The sequence below is a fragment of the Barbus barbus genome (assembly GCF_936440315.1).
Source record: "Barbus barbus genome assembly, chromosome: 6".
Classification (NCBI taxonomy): Eukaryota; Metazoa; Chordata; class Actinopteri; order Cypriniformes; family Cyprinidae; genus Barbus; species Barbus barbus.
Genome location: NC_136734.1, coordinates 14,749,936 through 14,773,421, shown reverse-complemented (window position 1 = coordinate 14,773,421; position 23,486 = coordinate 14,749,936). Strand labels below are relative to the sequence as shown.

The window sequence follows — 23,486 nt, the reverse complement described above, 5'->3', positions numbered from 1 at the left end:
AACTTAAGTGCTGATTTTCCATTCATGAGGCACGCATATATTTATGAATCATGTTTAAATTGTGATTTAAGTTTCTTAATAAATAAAATAGAAAGTAATAAATGAAGTTGTGCATATACAAACTGTGGTTCAATTTCCAGAGCAGTACATTTGTTACAAAATAATGATTTGCCTGTATTCAACAAGGTGAAATGTATATATTAGCACTACTAAAAACATGATATGTTATAGATTAATGAGGAACTCTTAAGCAGCGCTAAAACTCAATAGCGTAATCAAAAATCATGTCTGTTACAATAAAATCCCACATGATGGGACGCACATTTAACATCACAAAGCATGCTATCTGTATAGTCTGTTGTGTTTACATGGGCCTGTTACTCACCAGCTGTCTCTAGAGAAAGTAGTAATGAGTTTGATTCCCGGGGCAAGAGATCTCATTTTTACAGGTAACCTTGTTTATCTCGTTGCAAAAAAATTAAAAAAGTTATAAAAAAATGATTTACCTTATAAATTGTGTATTAAGAATCCCATATCTATTAAGACTTCTAAAATCCGCAATTTTAAGATTAAAATGAAGAACATTCACAACGAAACTAGCTGACTAATCGTTTTGTGCCTCAGATCAGTTTGCACTCATTTCTTACGACCTAAAACTACGAGTCCATATAATCATGTTCGTTGAAAGCCGGCGATCCTAGTTCAGATGAAAACGTTGCATTTAAAGTGTCGGAGACGTGTTGTCATTTCCCAATTCCAGAGGTGGAAAAACCGTAAAGCGCTCTGAATTCCCAAAGATTTCCATGGTTGCCTTGGCCGGTGTCCGACTCAGCGTTTCAACCCGGGTGCTATTAATACCGGTTTGTCTGGTCTTTAAAAATCACATGAGTGTTAGCTAGGCCTAATTAATCTTTAGCTCTTGCAGTGCTGGTGTAGCGTCTCCATTTTCCATACACTCTCTCTCTCTCTCTCTCTCTCTCTCTCTCTCTCTCTCTCGCGCGCGCGCGCGCGATCATGTGACACATCATGACTGAGAGTGAGACTAATCGGGGGCGGGACTCGCGGGATAATGATGAAACGCTAAACGATTTGATTGGTTCCGAGCTGGAGTGGGTGGTTCCTGAATCAGCGAAGGACTAAAAACCAGGGCATTGCACCTTATATATTCATCATCATCATCATTATTACTAGTTAGTACTTTTACTATTCCAAATACAATCACAAACAAAATCATAAATCTTGAGTATGATTGAGGGTCATTGGTGATGACATTGACAATAATGCATTCACTGCATACGCGTTTTCCATCAATGGAAGCGTAACGGGAGGGCTTTGCGTGCAGTGTGAACTAAAAATGTGACTTTGGCGTGTAAATACTACGCCGAATGAAAATGCAAACTCGTTGTATAGATGCGCAGTAGTAAGAGACTGGGTTGGACAAACCCTGTCTATAATATCTGCATCTCATTAAGCTTCGGTTAATAAGAGACCAAACATCAAGAGTAATTTGAGATGAAAACTGTGATTAATATTTTTTTTCTTTCTGGGGATGAATGTGAACAAAAATAAAAAAATAAAGTTGAATTTTTATTTATTTTATTATTTAAAAAAACATTTGTTTTTATTTAATATTTGAAAGAAATTAAGTTTTGTAGTTAGTTTTAATCTTTGTATATGCTATATTTAGCTAAAACAATGCCTTAAAAAGGTGCAATTAAACGTTTAATATTTATAACATCATATCCTAAGTATATACATTTGGAGGGGAATTTGAGATTAAAATTGCAATCATTTTTTCTAGGGATGGATCCTGAACTGAAGGGGAAAAATGCATATGCTACATTTTTATTTATTTTATTATTTAAAAACAGTTATTAAAATGTTCGACAGGAATTGCAGGTTGAAGAACGATTAATACTGATTTGGACCTTTTTAAATAGTTTAATCAATGTATATATCATATTTAGTTAAAATAATTCCTCAAAATATAATTAGTCATATTCATTTAATGTGTTTTGTGTTATGTGTTTCATTAGAACAATATGATAATTGTCATCATTATTTTATAGTTCTAATGAAGCACAGGGCAACACAAATCACATTAGTAATACGCGAATTATAGTATCTTCAGTAATTTGCAGTAATAGGCTGTTGTTCTTAGTTCTGATAACTCTGGATTGCAGAACTACATTTTAATATTAGAAACAGTACTAATAGTATTAGTTAGATGGCAGATATATCAGCTTATGTATTTCTTTAAGCTATTGCTCTGGATTATTGATTTTTAGAATATAGATCACAGTTCTCCCACGATTCTGAAAACAAAACATTAGACAACCAAACTAAATAATATGAAGGATAAATTACTTGAGTTTTCTGACAAAACGTTTTATTTAATATTATAAATGAGTCAAATGTCTAAAATGTTATAAATGAGATAATGAGTTTTTGAACGAATCTCTTGAATGATTCAGACATCAATATATTTTAACAGTCTCTTGTCGTCATAACATAATGTAATATATAAACTATATTTGAAGCGGAACATTAGTTCAAAGGTCAGTTACTCATTTTGATCGCGTCTGCTGCAACATCAGTGTCTATATCCGGACCATAAACTTTTATCCCAGTACTTTCATTATTATTTAATGTTTGCTGATCTATATTGCTTTCAAAAATACTGATCGATTATTGAAGGCAATATAGTGGAAACATTGAAATATCTGCTTTGATATGCGAGGAAGCGCAGGTGAGTTTCTGCAGGTGACTTCCGCTTTCATTTGCTCCCAAAGGAGGTGTGTTGATATCTTTATTTTTAAGCAGATGGAGTGGTTTAGTTGTTGTTTCGTGTTGTCTGTGGTTGATTTAATCATTTGTGTTAACACGAGACTAAGATTGTGTATTTGGGTGAACTCTCAGGATCGTTGAGCTGAATGATTAGTTTGTCATTTCCACACAGAGTAAGTGTTGGAGATCTCACTCTTCATCATGAATCACACACAAACACCCCGAGATCAAGAGCTTTCTCCAGGATGCAGGTACTTTACATACTTACTGTATTAACACTAATAACAGCAAGACCATTAAGAGACATCAGAAAATTCATTTATTGATATTTTTGATCATATTAGAACACAAATAATACAAATTCGTGATTGTTATTTATTTATTTTTATAAAAATTACTTTTATTTTAATTTTTATATCTCCATAAACTGATTAAAAACAGAATGCTTATTTGGTAATGCGTGCTACAACATTTTAGCTATATTTAAAACATTTGTTGTAAAATTGTGTGAAACAATGTCTATTTATGAATATATTAGCCTACTGTATAATATTTGATACACAAATTTCTAGGGCCTGCAAATTAATAACATGATAAAAACTTTGCTGTAAACCTTTTGTATCTACTTCATGCTCTCTGATTGATAGTTCATGCTTTTTTTTTATCAAGTAATTTTTGCTGTGAAATCTTTCATGATTTTTATAATGTAAAATGTAAAAATAACTTTTATATTGTTAGTAATCATTCAAGATGAACATGTACTGGGCTGAACCAGTTTGGGTTAACTTGGGATTTTTTTTGTTGTTGTTATTTTTGTTTTTATTATTATTTTTAATTTTTTCATGTTAAAAAGTAAATGTTGAATATGAGACAGCAGGCTTTTGAGGAAGGTTTATTAAACAAATGATGCATGAACAAAGTCACCAGATCAAAATTTTCACAACAAACACCCTTTCGACATTTTAAGGTAAAAAAAAAATGATAACTATATTTAAAACAATAAGACAAAGTTAATATTAAATAGTTGATAAGTTAAAAAGTTATTATTCCATGGTCTGTCTGAATACTCGATTCTGATTGGCTGGCAGGTGTTGATTAAATTTGTTTAACTGCACCGGTAGTTCCAGGTCAGTTTAATCACCGTTCCATATTAATGCGCTGCTTTAATTGATGCACACTAACCAACACACATCACTCGCTCACACACACACACACACACACACACACACACACACACACACACACACAGAAAGAGAGGTCGGAGATCAAAAATCTAAATTTATTAATGATTAAAATGCTATAATGCATGGCTAGCCGTTGATTATCCCTTACTTATACTACAGGGCCGTTGAATGCTTGAATCTGATTGACTGACGAACTTTGTACAGTGTGCAATTATTTTCAGAGAAACGCGCGAGCATAGTTTCAGGCAGGTCTTGACCGCATTACATGACCATATCGCTTCACCAAATTATTTGAGTTATTTTCAAAGGTCCTTACTGCAAAAGAACCAAAACCAACAATGACACTGGCCAAACAAATAAATATAGTAAACAAAAGGATAAAAACGAGGACTTCCGGTTATGGCGCGGTGTTGAGTGGACATGACTCGGAGCTCTGCAATAAATACTGACTTAAATTTTCTTCTTTAACTCAACGAACGTTGACAGACTGATTCCATTTCAAATTCAGATACATCTTAATGTTTCAAAATGCCATCAAAACCAATGAAAACGACACAGAAACAAGTCAAATCAACCGTACCTGGAGAGGCCGAGGCAGATGCTAAATCCAATGAAGCTAATAGCGAAGAGGGAGCGTCAGGTGTTAGCCAAGAGTCTGCAATCCTTGAGGCTATCCACTCACTTAAATCGGACTTTGCGATGCAATTTGATGGATTGCCTCAGGCGAGCAACGGAGTGCAGTGCGATCTTAAAGCTCTCACAACACGGGTAACAGAAGCCGAGGATCGAATAGGCACTCAAGAAGATAACGTCTCAGAATTGCAAACACAGAACACAAAACTGAAAATTGCCATAGATTCTCTCTCATTAAAAGTCGATGATTTGGAAAATCGCAGTCGTCAGTCCAATCTACGATTAATGGGACTTCCAGAAAAAACTGAAGGGAAAGATATGTGTGCCTTTTTAGAGAAATTACTCCCTGAGATCCTCGGCCTGGAAAACTTACCTGGTCCTTTTGTAATTGAGAGAGCTCACCGAATCGGCAGATTCTCCGAAGATCGTTCTGACTCTCCACCGAGAGCTGTGATAATGAAATTCCTAAACTACGCTGACAAAGTCCGTACTCTGAAAGCAGTTCGAGCCACAGTGATGTTGGACAAAAGAAAGCTTATGTTCTTCCCTGACGTGTCAGCTGAACTGCACAAGAAACGGAAACGATTTGACGCGGTGAAGAAGGATCTTCGCGATCTCAACATCTCCGAATTGCGTTATGGCATCTTGCATCCAGCTACTTTGTGTGTGACATACAAGGGAAAGCGCCATCTGTTCGACAACCCTCCGGACGCTCAGAGGTTTTTGCAAGATCTGAAAGATACTAGTGCTTAGCAAGAATTTTTCTCTCTGGGGTCAGTTTCGTGAATGTAAGCAATCTTCTGGTTTATTACTGATAAGCTATATGTTGTTGAGTTGACATTTCTGACTGTTGCGGGACCCGTTCAGCCATCAGACAAGCTTTTCCTCACCGTGATAATGGCTCCCCTATCTGAAATGCAATTTACATCCTGGAATGTAAGAGGTCTAAACAAAATTGTAAAGTTAAAACAAGTGTTGAACAGAATTAGGCAAATTAAAGCTAAAATAGTGTTCCTTCAGGAAACTCATTTAGTTCCAGAGGATGTGGTTATGGTGAGGAAGAGATGGCCAAGACAAGTGTTTTCGGCCTCCTTTAATTCATACTCCAGGGGGGTTCTTATACTTGTATATAAGTCTATACCTTTACTAATAATTAACACTATTGAGGACAGACTAGGTAGGTACATAATCATCCAAGCCGAGATCCTTTCTGTTAGACTGAATTTAGTGAATGTTTATGGGCCCAATGTGGATAATCCTATTTTTTACAGAAATCCATTTTTAATATTGGCTGAACTGCCAGGATATTTCGTTATAGGAGGAGATTTTAATTGTGCTCTATATCCAGATTTAGATAGATCAACTCAATCAGACCTCTCTCATTTACAGACCAGAATAGAGTTAAAACAGTATATGCAAGATTTTAATTTAATAGATATATGGAGGAACAGACACCCAGATAGTTTGACGTATTCATAATACTCTAGTATTTATAAAACATTTTCTCGTATAGACTATTTTCTTTTATGTACTAGTCTAATTTCCAAAGTTAGTAAATGCTGGTATGATAGCAATCTCAGATCATGCTGCAGTTTCATTTACATTAAACTTTCCCAATTTTCTATGCAGATCCCCAAGATGGCGCTTACATATAACTTGGTTGAGAGATCCTGAATTTTTGGAGTTTATTGATAAACAGATAGATTATTATTTTGAATTAAACACAAATCAAACGTCTGCTTCAGTCAGGTGGGAAGCATTTAAAGCTTTTATAAGAGGACGTATGATTAGTTATACAAATTATAAATATAAGTGCTGTCAAGTAGAAATGGTATCTTGAAAGCAAAATAAAGAAAATTGAATCTGAAATATACCCAAAAACTACTCCTGATCTTCTTTTGGAACTGCACAAATTGAAAATGAAATATAATGGGCTTTCATTAGAACACGCGAAGAGAAGTTTGTTGAGACTAAAACAGACTTATTATGAAGGTGGGGAGAGGGCGGGTAAATTACTAGCTTGGCGTATTAAGCAGTTACATACTGAAAGAGCCATAAATTCCATTCAGATAAAAGAGGGTGAGGTAACATTTGTTCAAACTGAGATAAATGAGGTGTTTAGGAACTACTATCAGACTCTTTACAGCTCTGAATATTCAGAGAGTGCTGCAGAGAAACAAAAAGCTTTCCTGGAAGCTTTGGACTTTAAGTCCACAGATTTGGGTTTCATGGTACCCCTTGAAGATGACCTAAAGTCTGAGGAGTTGTTTGAGGCCATTATCAGTATGAAAGGAGGGAAGACCCCAGGGCCTGATGGCATATCAATTGAGTTATATAAAGTTTTCCATCATAAATTAACTGGCCCCCTTTTGGATATGTACCAGGAATCCCTGAAAAATGGGGCTTTGCCTCCATCTCTGAATACTGCGGTGATAACTCTGCTGTTAAAGCCTGGCAAGACGCCAACTGATTGTGATTCATATAGACCAATTTCTCTCCTGAATAATGGCTTAAAGATTCTTTGCAAGGTGCTAGCAAAGAGATTAGAAATGCATTTGCCCAAGCTCGTTCACATTGATCAAAACGGCTTCGTTTGGGGGAAGCAAGGTTTGCATAATATTCGTAGATTATTAAATATATTACATGAGAAATCTAATATTTGTGATAATGCACTACTGTCATTAGACGCTGAAAAAGAATTTGACAGGATTGCGTGGCAGTTCCTGTTCAAAACTATGGAAAGAATGGGGTTTGGGGAGAAGTTTATGAAATGGATCCGGATCCTGTATGCTAACCCTTCAGCGGAGATATTAACAAATGGGACAATATCCACCCCTTTCAGGCTTTACAGGGGAACACGCCAGGGCTGCCCGCTCTCTCCCTTGCTTTTCACCCTAGCGATCGAACCGTTGGCTATGGCAATTCGTAATCATACATGTATTTCAGGTATTACAATTGGCTCTTCAGAACACCGCATTTCATTGTACGCACTACGCAGATGATATAATTATATTCTTTTCTAATCTGAAACGGTCTATCCCAGCATTGCTAAATTTGATTGAATTGTTTGGAAAATTCTCAGTATATAAAATTAATAATTCTAAATCTGTGCTGTTGTTCCTCCATAAAGATGACCTATTTTTAAAAAAAAAACTTCATGTATTTTGGTCCATCTGGAAAGTGTTCTATGACTTTTTGGAGAGTCTAGATGGTGACTCTTTTGTGGAATTGATGGACATTTGAAATTATATAGACAAGTATGTTATTGCTGTAATTTAAATTTAAAAAAAAAATTTAATTATTATTTCTTATCTTTAGTTTTATTCAGTTATAATGCAGAAAAAAATTCAAACTGTTGTCTTAACCTGTATGACAATCTTTGAGAATAAAATTGTTGTTCAAAAAAAAAAAAAAAGGATAAAAACGACAGATGGTGTCCATGTTTTTGCCACAAAATTACGTTTTATTATGTACGGAAAGTAACTCTCTCGCCCTCACAGACAGTTTGCACACACGTTAACATATGCGCTAATGATGTTAGCACTACTCTGATGATTTTGTCTGTCAGAAAGCCTGTCCTAGGAACTGAAGTTTAATGTTTGTTTCCTGCATGTTCCGTTATTCGCGACGCCCACCAGTACAAGGTGATTGTCAATCTTTGTTTATGCTGCAGGTTATGTTCTGTATAATGTGTTCATGTGAGTACATATATTTGTTTGTATCTGATTAGGATACATCATGCATGTTATTGGTGATTTCTGATGTTTATATAGATATATTTTGGCTGTAATTTGCCAAGCTAATCTGCTGAGTCAACAACAGTCACGCTAGTGTTATGTGTGAATATAGCGAATGTTTGTTTACATTACCGCTTATAGCACCGGGTTATTTGGTGTATTATTGTATTTCGTTAACTTCATTGTTATTGTTGTGATTACGGATTGAAATAAGGACTTTGTCAAGTATATTTTGTATAATGTTGATTGATTTCTCTGAGTGTATTAGTGCAATGAGACACGAATATTAGACGAATATATTTTGTATTTTTTTTTCTCTTTACTTCCTTTTGTTGACCATTCCATACAATATCACAGCTGCATACCTCAGATGCATAGTCAAGACTGAAAATAAATGCTCATTATCAAGAATCTCTTCTCCACTCCTGATTTTCTAACCGAAATCTGATCCATATTTGGCCGCCTCAGCCAGCTAAAATCTTGATGTAGTTGGACTTCACTACAATATTATGGTCCTTCAAACCAGATGAGCAAGATCCAGCAGAAAGTGACGAATTAGAGACAATGGACAGACCATGCCACAAGACTAATCTCCCTTCTCACCTGGGCAATTATGAGGTTGGCTACCGACCCGTTGAGGACCCTCCTCCCAATGCTTCTTCCCACTGTCTCAGTCAACCGAGAAGCAGCTCGAGGAAAACGTCTCGTAGCGGTGCAAGCTCTCATTGCAGGACAAGTAGGCGATCTGTCACTTTGACAGGCATTTATCTTCCACTCTCTAGTGTCCAGACTGCTATTTTGGAGGAGAAGATTAAACAAAGGCAGTTAAACAGTCTTCACCAGCAGGTCGCGAAGGACTCATTGGCTGATGTAGAATACCATCGGCTACAGGCACAAGCTAAAGAAGCCCAGCACATTCAAGAGGAAGCTCTCAAAGAAAAAGAAGCCTTATCCAAGCAGTTAGAAAGACAGTGCAAGCTGCAACAAGCAGAGACAGAGCTTGAGGTAGCGAAGCTTGTATCCTCTATGCTTATTACAGACTCTGGTTGGACCACTCCTGTGCCTGCAAGCTCACCAGACAGCCATTTGTCTCCATCTCAGCTCGTACATGTTAGTCCAGCCATGAGTCCACCTCATCTATCATCCTCTTTCCAGCAGCCCTCTACTCAGTCACCAGCTGTAACGTCAACAATACAGACTCGTCCAGCAGAACCAAGTATTTTTGATGACTCTTGGGTGTCTCAAGTTGACAGTCTCAAGAGACTGTCTTGAGTTGACAGCTGAGTCCGGAAGTGCACCGTTTACCGCAGCGCACCGCCCGTTGCCAGAAGCAGTCTCATCACCAGTCTCTAAGGTATCTCAGACTACCCCTATAACTGTGCCAGTTTGCACTGTGTTATCGGCATCGACCCCAACCTTACTCAGGAGCCTCGGTCATGTCCACTGCTCCACTCCCCCTGAGTACAAGCATGCCATCTGTGCTACAGCAACCTACCACAGCAACACTACAGCTGCCAACAATGCCAATTTACGGTACTACAAACAACGATTCCTCCAGTGACAACACACGCAACTACATCTACTCGTCCAAAGGAGCGGGCTACACCAGTTCTCCTGACCAATGAGAGAGGTACACGTCCCTCTGAATCTGCAGCCCCGAAACCCAGTCCAAAGCTAAAGCCATACTGTCCCCATTGTGACAACAGGGACCATTACCTCAACTCTTGTGACCAATTCAAGAAGTTGACCACTGCTCAAATTGTCACTTGGATTAAAGAGAGAAACCGTTGCTGGAGATGTGGTAGGACACATGCAGTAGAGTCCTGCAAACTCAAGCGCCCATGTAAGGTCTGTAAAGATTCATCTCACAGTTCTACATGACTCCATTAATGACACCTCCAAGGCTGTACTCATGGCGAGCATGCCGTCTACCAGGATTTATCTTGACAGACCAAACCGTTCACCAAAGGTCATGTTGAAAGTGGTTAAAGTCCTTCTTCACCATGGTCGCCTCACTATGGAAACCCATGCAGTCCTTGATGACGGGTCAGAGTGAACAATAGTGCTTCAGCCAGTAGTACAGCAGCTCAAATTAACCGGTACGTCTGAATTGCTTCCCCTGTAGACAGTTCAACAGTGTCACACTGAACTTGAAGGGTCATCAATATCTTTCAAGGTGTCCTCAGTATCTAAGCCCATGGTGTAGTTCGCTATATGCAATGCATTCACTGCAACCGGTTTGTGTCTGGCAGAGCACAACTACCCAGTTACTGCACTCCAGAATGCCTATCAACACCTGAAGGATCTGCCACTGCCTGCTGTGGACAGGGTGAAGCCACTGCTCCCTATCGGATCTGATAAGCCCCACCTCCTGACACCAATTCAAAGCATATGCAAAGGCCTAGTAGGTGGACATTGCTGTCTGCACACAACTTGGATGGTGTCTCCAGCAGTGTTGGGGAAAGTTACTTTTAAAAGTAATGTATTACAATATTGCATTACTCCCTAAAAAAGTAACTAATTACATTACTTAGTTACTTTTTAGGGAAATTAATGCGTTACGTTACGTTGAGGGGGAAGTCGTGGCCTAATGGTTAGAGAGTCGGACTTGTAATCCAAAGGTTGCGGTTTCGAGTCTCCGGCCGGCAGGAATTGTAGGTGGGGGGAGTGAATATCCAGCGCTCTCTCCACCCTCAATACCACGACTGAGGTGCCCTTGAGCAAGGCACCGAACCCCCAACTGCTCCCCGGGCGCTGCAGCATAAAATGGCTGCCCACTGCTCCGGGTGTATGTTCACGGTGTGTGTGTGTTCACTGCTGTGTGTGTGCACGTTGGATGGGTTAAATGCAGAGCACGAATTCCGAGTATGGGTCACCATACTTGGCTGAATGTCACTTCACTTCACTTTTGAGTTACTTTTAAATCTGGGCAGGGCTTGCTTGTTTGTTTTTAATATAAAAACGTTCTACTTTTACAAATAAAAAACCCTTTCACAACAAAAGTTAAATGAATGTAGTGTAGAACTACAGTAAGATCATGTTCACACACAACGCTCTGCACTTACTCCTGATTTCTCTCAACATGACAACACCAGAGCTGCCAGTCAATACATGAGAAACAAAGTAACTGGAGTTACTGATTTGAAAAAGTAACTCGGATATTTTCTTCTAAATTAAAAAGTAATGCATTACTTTACTAGTTACTTAAAAAAAGTAATCTGATTGCGTAACTCGCATTACTTGTAATGTCCATCCATGTAATGCATGGATATTAACAAAATGGCGCCGCTGATGGCAGCTATTGTGCGTTGCTCCTCGGTGTTTGTATTGTTTTTGTTTGTTTTTCCTGTTTTTTGTTTTTCAAATAAGATCAGCTTTACCAGGGATGATCTACTGAACATTCGGCAGAACACACCACAAAATCTTCTACCGGTTTTTGATTTTTCGGACGTTTTGCTGGACATTGTAGTTGGCGGAGCTGTAGCTCTGGTCAAACGCTTCAGGAGGCGCAGACGGGGAAAGAGAGCCGGCGCGCTCGTGAAACTTCGTCAGCGCGGATTTAGAACGGCGTTGCCTAGCATCCATCTGGCGAATCTCCGCTCTCTACCCAACAAAACGGACGAACTCCTTCTGCTCTCCCGGACAAACAAGGACTTTTCTAACTCTGCTGCTCTATGTTTCACGGAAACCTGGTTGAATGGCGACATACCGGACAGCGCGATCCATCTGCCTAATTACCAGCTGATAAGAGCAGATCGGGACACAGAATCAACGGGGAAATCGCGCGGCGGCGGGACATGCTTTTACATCAATGAGAGGTGGTGTACAGATGTAACTGTTTTAAAGAAGATGTGCTGCTCAGATCTAGAAACGCTCTTCATTAACTGCAAGCCGTTCTATTCGCCGCGGGAGTTCTGCTCGTTCATTCTCGTGAGTGTTTACATTCCACCGCAAGCGCACGTGAGCACAGCTCTACAGAAACTCGCTGATCTGATCACAGAGAGTGAACAACAACACCCGGACTCTGTTTTAATCATTCTCGGGGACTTTAATAAAGCAAATCTCTCCCGTGAACTGCCAAAATACAGACAGCATGTTACATGTCCCACCAGAGACAGTAATATATTGGATCACTGTTACACAACAATAAAGGACGCATATCACTCGGTTCCACGAGCAGCTTTAGGACTCTCTGATCACTGTTTGGTTCATCTTATTCCATCCTACAGGCAGAAACTTAAGTCTGCGAAGCCTGTATTAAGATCTGTTAAAAGATGGACTAACGAAACAGAGCGGGATCTACAAGCCTGTTTCGACCTGACTGATTGGTCTGTTTTTGAAGCTGCAGCAAATGACCTGGACGAGCTCACAGAGACTGTAACATCATATATCAGTTTCTGTGAGGACATGTGCATTCCTACCAGGACTCATCTATTCTACAACAATGACAAACCATGGTTCACTGCCAAACTCAGACAGCTCCGTCAGGCCAAAGAAGATGCTCACAGAAAGGGGGATAAAGTCTTGTACAAACAGGCCAAATACACACTGGAAAAGGAGATCAGAGTGGCAAAGAGGAATTATTCTGACAAGCTCAGGAACAAATTCTCTTCCAGCGATCCGGCTTCAGTGTGGCTTGGATTAAAGGACATCACCAGCTACAAAACACCACCCCCCAGCACTCTGGAGAATCAACACCTGGCAGACGACTTAAACGAGTTCTTTTGTCGTTTTGAACGACCACCCCACACCCGCCCAGAACACCCCTCCACACAACCATTCACACCTCCAGCAACCCCTCTCTCCCCCACACCTACAATTCAAATCAGCGAAGACGATGTGTGCCAGGTCTTCAGGAAAAACAAAAGAAGGAAAGCACCTGGTCCAGATGGTGTGTCACCAGCCTGCCTAAAAATCTGTGCTGAGCAGCTGGCCCCCATCTTCACACAGATCTTCAATAGATCACTGGAGCTGTGTGAAGTCCCCTCATGCTTCAAACGCTCCACCATCATCCCCGTCCCAAAGAAACACAAAATTACTGGACTTAATGACTACAGACCTGTGGCACTAACGTCTGTAGCCATGAAATCATTCGAAAGACTGGTTCTGGCTCATCTGAATGACATCACTGGACCCTTACTGGACCCCCTGCAGTTTGCCTACAGAGCAAACAGGTCTGTGGATGATGCAGTCAACATGGGACTGCACTTCATCCTGCAGCATCTGGACAGACCAGGGACTTATGTGAGGATCCTGTTTGTGGACTTCAGCTCTGCTTTTAACACCATTATCCCGGAAACCCTTCAAAATAAACTAACCCAGCTCTCCGTCCCCACCTCCGTCTGCCAGTGGATCAACAGCTTCCTGACAGACAGACAGCAGTTAGTAAAGCTTGGCAAATTCTCATCCAGCACTCGAACCATCAGCACTGGAGCTCCTCAGGGCTGCGTACTCTCCCCACTGCTCTTCTCCCTCTACACCAACGACTGCACATCTAAAGACCCCTCTGTCAAGCTCCTGAAGTTTGCAGACGACACCACACTGATCGGCCTCATCCAGGACGGTGACGAGTCTGCTTACAGACAGGAGGTTAAGGAGCTGGCTGTCTGGTGCAGTCTCAACAACCTGGAGCTTAACACGCTCAAAACTGTGGAGATGATCGTGGACTTCAGGAGAAACCCCCCTGCTCTCCCCCCACTTACCATCATGAACAGCACCGTGACTGCAGTGGAGTCATTCAGATTCCTGGGCACCACCATCTCTCAGGACCTAAAGTGGGATATTCACATTGACTCCATTGTCAGGAAGGCCCAGCAGAGGCTGTACTTTCTTCGCCAGCTGAGGAAGTTCAACCTGCCACAGGACTTACTGAAACAGTTCTACTCTGCCATCATTGAATCCATCCTCTGCACCTCAATAACTGTCTGGTTCAGCTCAGCTACCAAATCTGACCTCAGAAGACTACGGAGGGTAGTCCGGACTGCTGAGCGAATCATTGGTACAACCCTCCCCACTCTCCAAGAACTGTACTTATCCAGAGTGAGCAAAAGGGCTGGTAAAATCACTCTGGACCCCTCACATCCAGCACACAACCTCTTTGAACTGTTACCATCTGGTCGACGCTACAGAGCTCTGAGCACCAGAACGACCAGACACAGGAACAGTTTCTTCCCTCAGTCAATACATCTCATGAACACTCAATAAATAAACGTAGAACACACAACTAATACATTATCCATTCACCACACTCACTTATTTTATTTTCTCATTTCTAATTTGCACATACTTCACCTGTACATACATAGTCGCCTATATTATATATTATATATTGTGTATTTTTTATTTTTTTTGCTGCTTTGTACATTGGTTATTGGCTATTTCCTGTTATTTTGTTTCATTACCTGTGTCCTGTCCTGTTACTGTCTTTCTGTTGCACTGTGGAGCTTCTGTCACTACAACAAATTCCTTGTATGTGTAAACATACTTGGCCAATAAAGCTCATTCTGATTCTGATTCTGATTCTGATTACCCCCAACACTGGTCTCCAGGGCCCTATGCAGCCCTCAGGAGGTAAGCAGCAGTGTCTTCACATCATGACAGTTCCAGCCCGTGATGAACTTATCCACCATGTAGAAAGACTCTAGCAAGTTGACACCCTCACATACAATGAGAAAATGGTCACCAGGTCCAAGCAGGATAAAGAAGTGTACATCATGCTTCAGGATGCCACCATCAGAGTGAATGTGGATGGTGTTCAACGTTACACTACTCCCCTGCTGAGACGGACACCTGTGAGTTTGCTCCACACAGAAAGGGATGTTGTTCTTTCTAGTTTACGCAGCACTGAGCGTAGGCTGGCACAGGATCTGGAGAGGGCTAAAGTGTACTGCACTGAGATCCAGAAGTTAGAGGTAGCTGGTTATGTCACCAAGATAACTCCAGAGGAAGCTGACAAGAGTGCAGAGTCTTGGTACATTCCGCATCACGTAGTACATCATAATGGTAAAGACAGGATAGTTTTGAACTGTTCCTTCCAACATCAAGGACAGTCTTTGAATAGTCAACTGCAGCCTGGACCAATTTTGGGACCATCCTTACTGTTCCACCAGGTACGCCTGCTGCCCAAAGACAAGCCAGTGCTACGGTTCCTGTGGAGGGACATCCTGTGGACAAAGAGCCTGATATATATGAATGGCAGGTGCTTCCATTCGGGACTACATGTAGTCCATGTTGCGCCATCTTTGCCCTCCAACACCATGCCCAAGGACACAAATGTGACATGCCTGAATTAGTCAACAAAGTGGAGAAGTCCTTCGATGTCGATAACTGCCTTCACAGCACACCAACCGAAGATGAAGCTAAGGATGTGGTGGATGGACTGCGTCAGTTGCTGGCTGAGGGAGGCTTTGACATAAGACAATGGGGATGTAATGTACCATCTGTGATCCGGCATCTTCCTCCAGATGCTCTGTCCACCAACAGTGAATGATGGTTGACTAAAGCTAGCACGGACCTGCTAGAACCCACTCTTGGCCTGCGTTGGAATTGCCTCAATAACACCTGGGTTACAATTTACGTTCTACAGAGGCACTGGAGCCTACTATGAGGAACATGTACAAGACTTTGGCCAATCAGTATGATCCTTTGGGATTTATTATCCCATTCACTACAAGGGCTAAAGTTCTCATTCAAGACCTCTGGAAGCAGAACCTGGGCTGGGACGATCGGATTGAGCCTGCACATCTGCGAGATAAGTGGTTAACCTGGGTAAGAGAAATACCAAATTTCCTTCAGTTGCAGTTTCTTCGACTCTACACGCCAGACTGGGCTGGCAGTCCTTCCGCCACCCGAGAGCTTCACATCTTTTGTGACGCATCGGACAGAGCGTATGATTCGGTGGCCTATTTACGTACTTCCGATGATCAAGGACATGTTTATGATGCCTTTGTCTTGACCAGATCTAGAGTGGCTCCCAGAAAATGCCTGTCCATGCCCCGTTTAGAGCTGAGTGCAGTGCTGACCGGCGCACAGTTAGCCAAAGTGATAAAGACTGAGTTGACTCTTCCTATCGATTCAGTCACCCTCTGGTCTGACTCAACAACTGTATTGTACTGGTTGACTGCTGAGTCTTGCCACTACAAGATGTTTGTTGGAACACGTGTAACAGAAATACAGACTCTCACCAATATGGCTGAATGGAGGTATGTTGATTCGGCTCACAACCCTGCTGACCACATCACAAGAGGTCTGACATTAACAGACTAGTAGGCCCTCACCAGTGGAGTTCAGGACCAGTTTTCCTCTTTAAACCAGCTGACCAATGGCCATCCACACCCATGATTGAGGTAGAGCCCGAAATCAGTGAATTAAGGAAAGCTGCCTTCATTGGTACTATTGCTGTGCCCAGCATAGCAAGAACTTGTCCAGGCCACTGTTAGGTCCCTCCACGGGGCGGCTGCTGCTGACAGTGACTCCTCTGGTAATGCAGCTGATTATATTGAAGCTGAGAAACTCCTTCTGGCGCAGGCTCAAAGTGACTCATTCCCATTCAAAGTCAAGGCTTTAAAGACAAGACATTCTATTCCTACTGACAGTCGTTTGAGCTCTGTTGCCCCTGAGAATGATGAAGCCACAGGCCTCTTCAGGGTGGGATGATTGGATGATTACGTCGGGCGGACAATTTAGATTTGGAAGCTATTCATCCAATAGTGTTAGAGCCTAGCCACTCTGTCACCAAGCTGCTAATTAAGGAGACAGATTAACGACTCCTTCACCCTGACTCAGAAAGGGTCCTAGCTGAACTTCGCCGCCAGTATTGGGTATTAAGAGGTAGAGAAGCAATTCGGAATCACCAGCACACTTGTAAAGAAAAGATCACTATTTCCCTTCGTCTTCAGAAGAATGTATTCAGAAAAGTTTGGTCCAAGTGGAGAGAATATGTAAGGCCATTACATCCAGACATTGTGGATGTATAAAACAAATGACCCTTCTATGGTGGCCGAGAGACCTCAACATTCTGCAACTTCAGAAAACACACGTAAACAGAAAAAGCACCAGCAAATAAAAAAAACATCACCAGTTTGCCAGCAAGTGCTGCAAAAAAACGCAAAAAAACCAAAATCTTTTTCTTTGTTTTGTTGTGTTGTGAGCAAATGGACCCGATTACACCCGAATTCTTTTAAACTTTTCCAGATGCGTAGCCTACTTGTGCGTTCATGTTAAGTTCATTCTTGAGAAATGCACATAAAAAAGGAACATACATTTTGTAACCTCAGAAATCCATCTTATATATATGAGATCCATCAGGAAATCCACGCTGTGTGTCAATGCAAGGCTTTTCTTTTTTTGTGTGCAAGCCCTTCACCGGAGATGAGGTAGCTAACGTTGCAGACAAAACTAGCAAATCCATGATTTATTAACCTATCAATTTAATTTTTTATAAAACTATCACATTTATATTTCAAATCCAGTGGTTACAATTGAAAGCCAAACTCAAAAATAACATGTATCCATCAGGCAGGCAAAAATATAAAGTAATAGGCTAATAAGTAAATAAACTGAATGAAAGTAATGGAGCAGCAACCAAATCCGTCAATAGGACCCTGGGATTTTTTTTCCGGATCGTTGCGGGGCTGCAGGCTGTGCACACGTCAACTCACAAACGCTATGATTTAATTAAATAATTCTATGCGATGCAGTTCTAACACAGTATATGCGCTATAATTATCTACATGCATGTAGGTTAAGCACGCGCGTCTCACAGCGGCTCCGTTCACAGTAGTTCCACAAAAACTGTTATCATTTACATGTGTGGAGCTTCTCAAATTCCATCTCTGCATGTTGTTGTGAGTTTGGGTTTATTATAACGTTCATCTGGGAATGCAACGTGCGCCATTTCTCAGATTTGTAAGGTAAATCATTTATAAATCCACACGAACACAGGAGAATACATCGCGATTTCAAAATAAAAGCTCAAACCCTCACTCTTGAGTTTATACGTTTTGATGTCCACAGTGGCTATAGCATTTCTGTCCTAAAGAAATGGCTAAATATTAAAGATTAAGTGTACATTTGAATTAAATGGTGCTTGATCAATATTAAACCAGGATTAGATCGCACAGTAATGTGTAAAAATAATCGCCAGGCCATCTGCGCCCCTGCAGGCCTTTGTTGTTATGTATAATCTACATTAGCTCTATTGTTTATATAATACATTATGTATTTTAACAGTTTTGTTCAATAAAACCATATGATTTCTTGCTTTTGATACTTTATTTGAACTAATTATTATTGCATCATTGCTATTATATATGTATTTTAAGTCCTTTTAAAAGCTATTGTTCACTTACATCTATTATATATATATATATATATATATATATTATTATAGGGCCCTATGAAATCCGTTTTATTTCCAAATTCATTTTTTTCTATTTAAATTTTTCTATACTCTGTTTTAATGGTTAAATTCAATTTTATTAATCAAAAAGCCTGTATAATTAATTGAGTTTTACAGTTTTATCTGTACCAAATTCTGTTTTCCATTATTTTCTGGATTCCATTTTAATGGTTCCGTTAAATTTTAATAATCAAAAGCATCTCCAATTAATTGATTTTATATTACAAAAAAGTTTTCTTTTTTTTCAGAAATACTGCACATTTACATTTTTCACCTAAATAAATTCTGGTAAATAATATTTCTGGTAAATACTCCTTTAAAAAGTGTTTTTTGATCATAATTGTATTATTAGACTAGAACACGTGGATGTGTTGTCATTGTTACACTATAATACTGAACTTTGATTTCAGTGATTTGGACTGAGATGGACACTTGCTTCTTGCACTCTGTTGCACTTCACTTTTGCTTTAAAGGATTTCATAGAAATTTGGATTTCATTTGGTTTAATAAAATATTCTTAAGTAAAATTGTTGATTTTTTTTTTTTTTGGGGGGGGGGGGGGGTTAATCATTTAGATTAATCGATAAATTAGTCGATAGATTAATCAAAATAAAAAGTCATTAGTGGCAGCCCTACCTTAATCTCCCTTAACCGTAAAGTAGCAACTGTATCTAAAGTGCTAGAAAAGAGAGAGTTTCTGTTGCATCATCAAGTTTTTCTGTGCTGTTGGATATGCTGAGGAATTGAGATAAATCAGGAATATTACTTACAAAGCAGTCTTTTGTGGTAGAAGTGATGGTTCTACCAAATTTGTAAGAAGGAGTTTAATTTACAGCTTTAGTTTACACAAGACTAGAAAATGATCTGAGATATCATCGCTTTGCTGCAGAATTTCAACCATTAATATGAATTCCATGTGACAGTATTAAATCTAGATTATGATTTCGACAATGAGTAGGTCCGGAAACGTGTTGTCTAACCCCGATAGAGTTCAGAATGTCTATGAATGCTGATGGCTAATGCATCTTTTTCATTATCAATGTGGATATTAAAATCACCCACAAGTAAGACTTTATCTGCAGCCAGTACTAACTCAGATAGAAAATCACCAAATTCTTTAATAAAGTCTGTGTGGTGCCCTGGTGGCCTGTATACAGTAGCCAGTACAAATATCACGGGGGATTTATCATTAGTACTTTTTTCTGTAGATAATGTTATATGAAGCATCATTACGTCAAAGGAGTTATACTTAAAGTCTGTCTTCTGAAAAATACTGAGAATATTGCTATAAATTGTAGCAACACCTCCCCCTTTACCTTTTGGACGCGGCTCATTTTTATAACAGTAATCTTACATATTCTTTCTACATCGGAAACTAACAGACTTTATCCCACAGTCTCTAACATAGACCAAGAACAAACATTTGACATTATTTAATATGGAATTTGATTAAGTATATACCTGACCTCCCCAAACCGTTAAAATGATTAATGTTATTAATAATATTAATTTTATTTTGTTTGTTATTTTGTTTATATTATGTAAAAAATTGAATGGCAGAGAAAATTGTAACTACATTTGTTTTGAAATAATGTGCTGTTGTCTATGCTGCTACATCAAAATAAAAAAAAAAGAAAAGAAAATAAAGTTCATCAAAGTGGAAAATAAACACTAAAGACAATAAAGCTGGAGGTAAACAGGTGATGAGCCAGAAGAAAAGATCATTAACATGATCTCAGTGCATGTGTAGGCAATAGTTCTTACTTTGTACATTAAAACCTTAAAGGGGTCATATGATGCCCCCTCTCTCAAATGCTTTGTTCCGCCAGTCCGACAGGCGGGTCTGCGATCGGCGCTGATAATAGCTGCTGGACCGGATGGCTGTTTGTAGGAGCTGGATTACCCCCCACCTGTTGCGAGTCGTGTGTCTATGGTGTATTGATTGTGTGCTTTTGTTGCTGGGGTGTTTTTTCTGTTCTCACACTGTACTCCCATAGGAGCATAGTCTGGGGGTTATTTTTTTTCTCCCCTCCTTCCTCATGTTTAAGCTGTATTTCTTCCTCAATTCCCTGTCTTCCTGTCCTGTCCACCCCCTTGTCATATTGTATTGTATGTATGTTTGTGTATGTATGGACAGGTTGATGGCTAATTTCGCTGGTACTAGTGACTAGTGACAATAAAGGGCTACTGCTACTACTAAACGCTTCATTTTCTACAAAGTCCCTCCTTCTGACAAGCACAGTCTTCTCTGATTGGCCTACTGGCACGGTGCATTGTGATAGGCCGAACACCACAAGCCGTGTCGGAAATGTAACACCCCTTTCCATAATCGCGAGCTTCAGCTTTCAAAATTAAAGTAAAGAGAGTTAATAATGTCCTTATTTTTACCATCAGTTCAAGCCCGAGAGTCACGTGTCAGACACCGTGATGAAGCTTGTATGTGTTTGCAAACAAGCCGTGATTAAGACGATTTCTGACGGGCTGTACACTCTGCTGTGATGTGACCCTGTCTCTCTCTCTCTCACACACACACAAGCCGCGATTAAGATAGCTGATGTGCTGTGATGTGACCCTGTCTCTCTTTCTCACACACACACGCACACACGCACGCACGCACACACGCACAACGCTCAAAACTCCAATACAGCAAATACTTAAACTAATAACAAAACATACATACAGTCGCTGATTCAGAAGCGCCAGATCATACCAAAGTCAGAATTACCTCCTCTCCTAGGTTCACGAAATGGTCATCCATAAAATGCGTTGCTGTTCTGTTGTAAGTAATCTTAATGATTCTTAAATGCATCTACTTTCGGAAGGCCAAATAAAGTGCTTTTGCTTTCACCTAGAAAAACACAGCCTCTCCCTGATATGGCTGCATCAACACTACTGCGGTTACTAAAACCACGCCTTACGCAAATATTTCCACATCGTGACGTAGACATGTTGGGGGCGTGTTTGAATGAGCCATTTTAGGAGGGCGTGGCAGAATCTCAACTTTGATAAAGAATATCTCTTTGGTTTTGAGACTTTAGTCTTTGCAACTTCAGGGATCTTATCTATGCACAATCAGCTTGTAACACTCCAAAGAGAAATGAAAACTTGAAATTGCATTATATGACCCCTTTAAGAATCTCGATTGAGTTCAACACATTTCTATTCAGTTTTAAGCTGCCAGATGAGACCAAACATGACACAATGATCAAGTGTTTGATCACAAGAGTTAATAAATGAGATGTAATGGGGAACACATGGCTTCTGTGAAGCAGATGTCCTCCTGTAGGTGTTTATTAGAGGAGCAAGTGACTGTTTCTCCAGACAGATCCGTCCTTATATCAATATGAAACAATATCTCACATTCAGCTCTGTGTGTCTGTTCAGTCCTGAAGCACATGACAGTTTCAAACAGCAGCACTGAGCATCAACATGCATAAATCTCATTATAAGCAGCAGTATGTGGCAATGCTTGTCATTATATCTCCTCTCCTGCTCTGAGACCAGAGTCAATAACAAACTACGCACACTTCAACTACAATTCACATTCTGTCATTGTTCTCTACAGGTTGTATGATTGTGGCGTCACAGATGAAGGTTGTGCTGCTCTGGCTTCAGCTCTGAGATCAAACTCCTCACACCTGAGAGAACTGGATCTGTCTGGGAATAAACTAGGAGATTGTAGTAGGAAGTTACTCTCTGATCTGAAGAAGGATCCACAATATAAACTGGAGACATTGCACTGTTGTGAGTGTTTGTTTATTTAAAGTTTCTAAATTGAGTAACAGACCCCCTCCTGTGTGTGTGATTGGAGAATATAAGATAATAATTCAGCTCCACTTTACTCTCTGAACTTTAAAGTGTTTAATTCCATGATGTGACTGATTCATGAATATATTAATATTTTAATCTCTTACAGAGCCCCTAAGTGATAGTAGTTGTTGATCATTTACTGTTATTAATCTATGATCAGTTGTTCATTCATATCTTTGGCTATAATATGGATATACTGTGTGTTTTCTGAGCTGGATCTGCTGATGTGATGTGACAGCAGTAATGTCTCAGACTCATATCTGACTGTCTGTGTGTTTTTAGTTTAGGACTCTCAGTATTTATCGGTCAGTCCAGTTTCCTCAGGATCAGCTGATGGTGAATAAGGAGCCGCTACAGAGACGTCACAGTCACACAATCAACAGAGACTGCGTGATGGGCCACAAAAACTTTAGAGATGTTCATTTCATTAAAAAATACTTTGCCTAAAGGTTCAATCAACTGTTTCATTTAAAAAATATAGATTTTTCTGACTCTTTAGACTTTACAGGGTTAAGAAGAATGCTGAACCTGGCAACAGAGGAAAGAGTTTAAGTAGAAATAATGTGTAATACTGTAGCTCTGACTATATTCTCTTTATCTCTTGATATCTGAACCCCGGAAATATTCCCTAAACCTGATGCAATAGCAAACAGAAGCGGTTTGACTGCTTGTATCTCTGTCCACTCAGTGTTTGACACGAGAGAGTGTTTCTGAGGCTCTTCTCCAGGAGTGATGCTGATTTCTCAGCTGCTGAACAGAGGCCTGTCAAACATTGAATTACTGAATTAACAAAACACGCTTCACACTGAGACTTCATCCCCAAAAAGCCCATTAGATGAGCAACTGCAAACCAACGTACAGCCAGCTGGGAACAAAAGAGCTCGCTGTAATTGATTAGAAACAATGTATTGACAACTGATTAAAAACTGATAAATC

General features: G+C 39.9%; 2 protein-coding genes across 5 annotated transcripts in view; one reads left to right on the top strand and one right to left on the bottom strand.

Moving 5' to 3' along the window:
- The window catches only part of LOC306870640 (glucose-6-phosphate exchanger SLC37A2-like), a 13,272-nt gene extending 12,238 nt beyond the window's left edge, over positions 1-1,034 (bottom strand). Inside the window, exon 1 of one of the 3 annotated variants that reach the window (XM_079418029.1) lies at positions 386-1,034. In XM_079418029.1, the coding sequence (XP_079274155.1) occupies positions 386-441 (56 nt within the window). In that variant the 5' untranslated portion in view covers positions 442-1,034. The remainder of the gene's footprint in view (positions 1-385) is intronic. The other 2 variants (XM_079418030.1, XM_079418031.1) reach the window with 2 other exon arrangements.
- On the top strand, positions 380-23,486 carry LOC306870642 (ribonuclease inhibitor-like). Of its 2 annotated transcripts, none has more exons than XM_079418033.1 (4): positions 380-449; positions 2,960-3,038; positions 22,306-22,484; positions 22,833-23,486. In XM_079418033.1, the coding sequence occupies exons 2-4, from the start codon at positions 2,989-2,991 to the stop codon at positions 22,835-22,837; spliced, it is 234 nt and encodes a 77-aa protein (XP_079274159.1). In that variant the 5' UTR covers positions 380-449; positions 2,960-2,988; the 3' UTR covers positions 22,838-23,486. The 2 variants fall into 2 exon arrangements, with proteins under 2 accessions (XP_079274159.1, XP_079274160.1); XM_079418034.1 differs by lacking the exon at positions 380-449 and adding an exon at positions 2,570-2,749.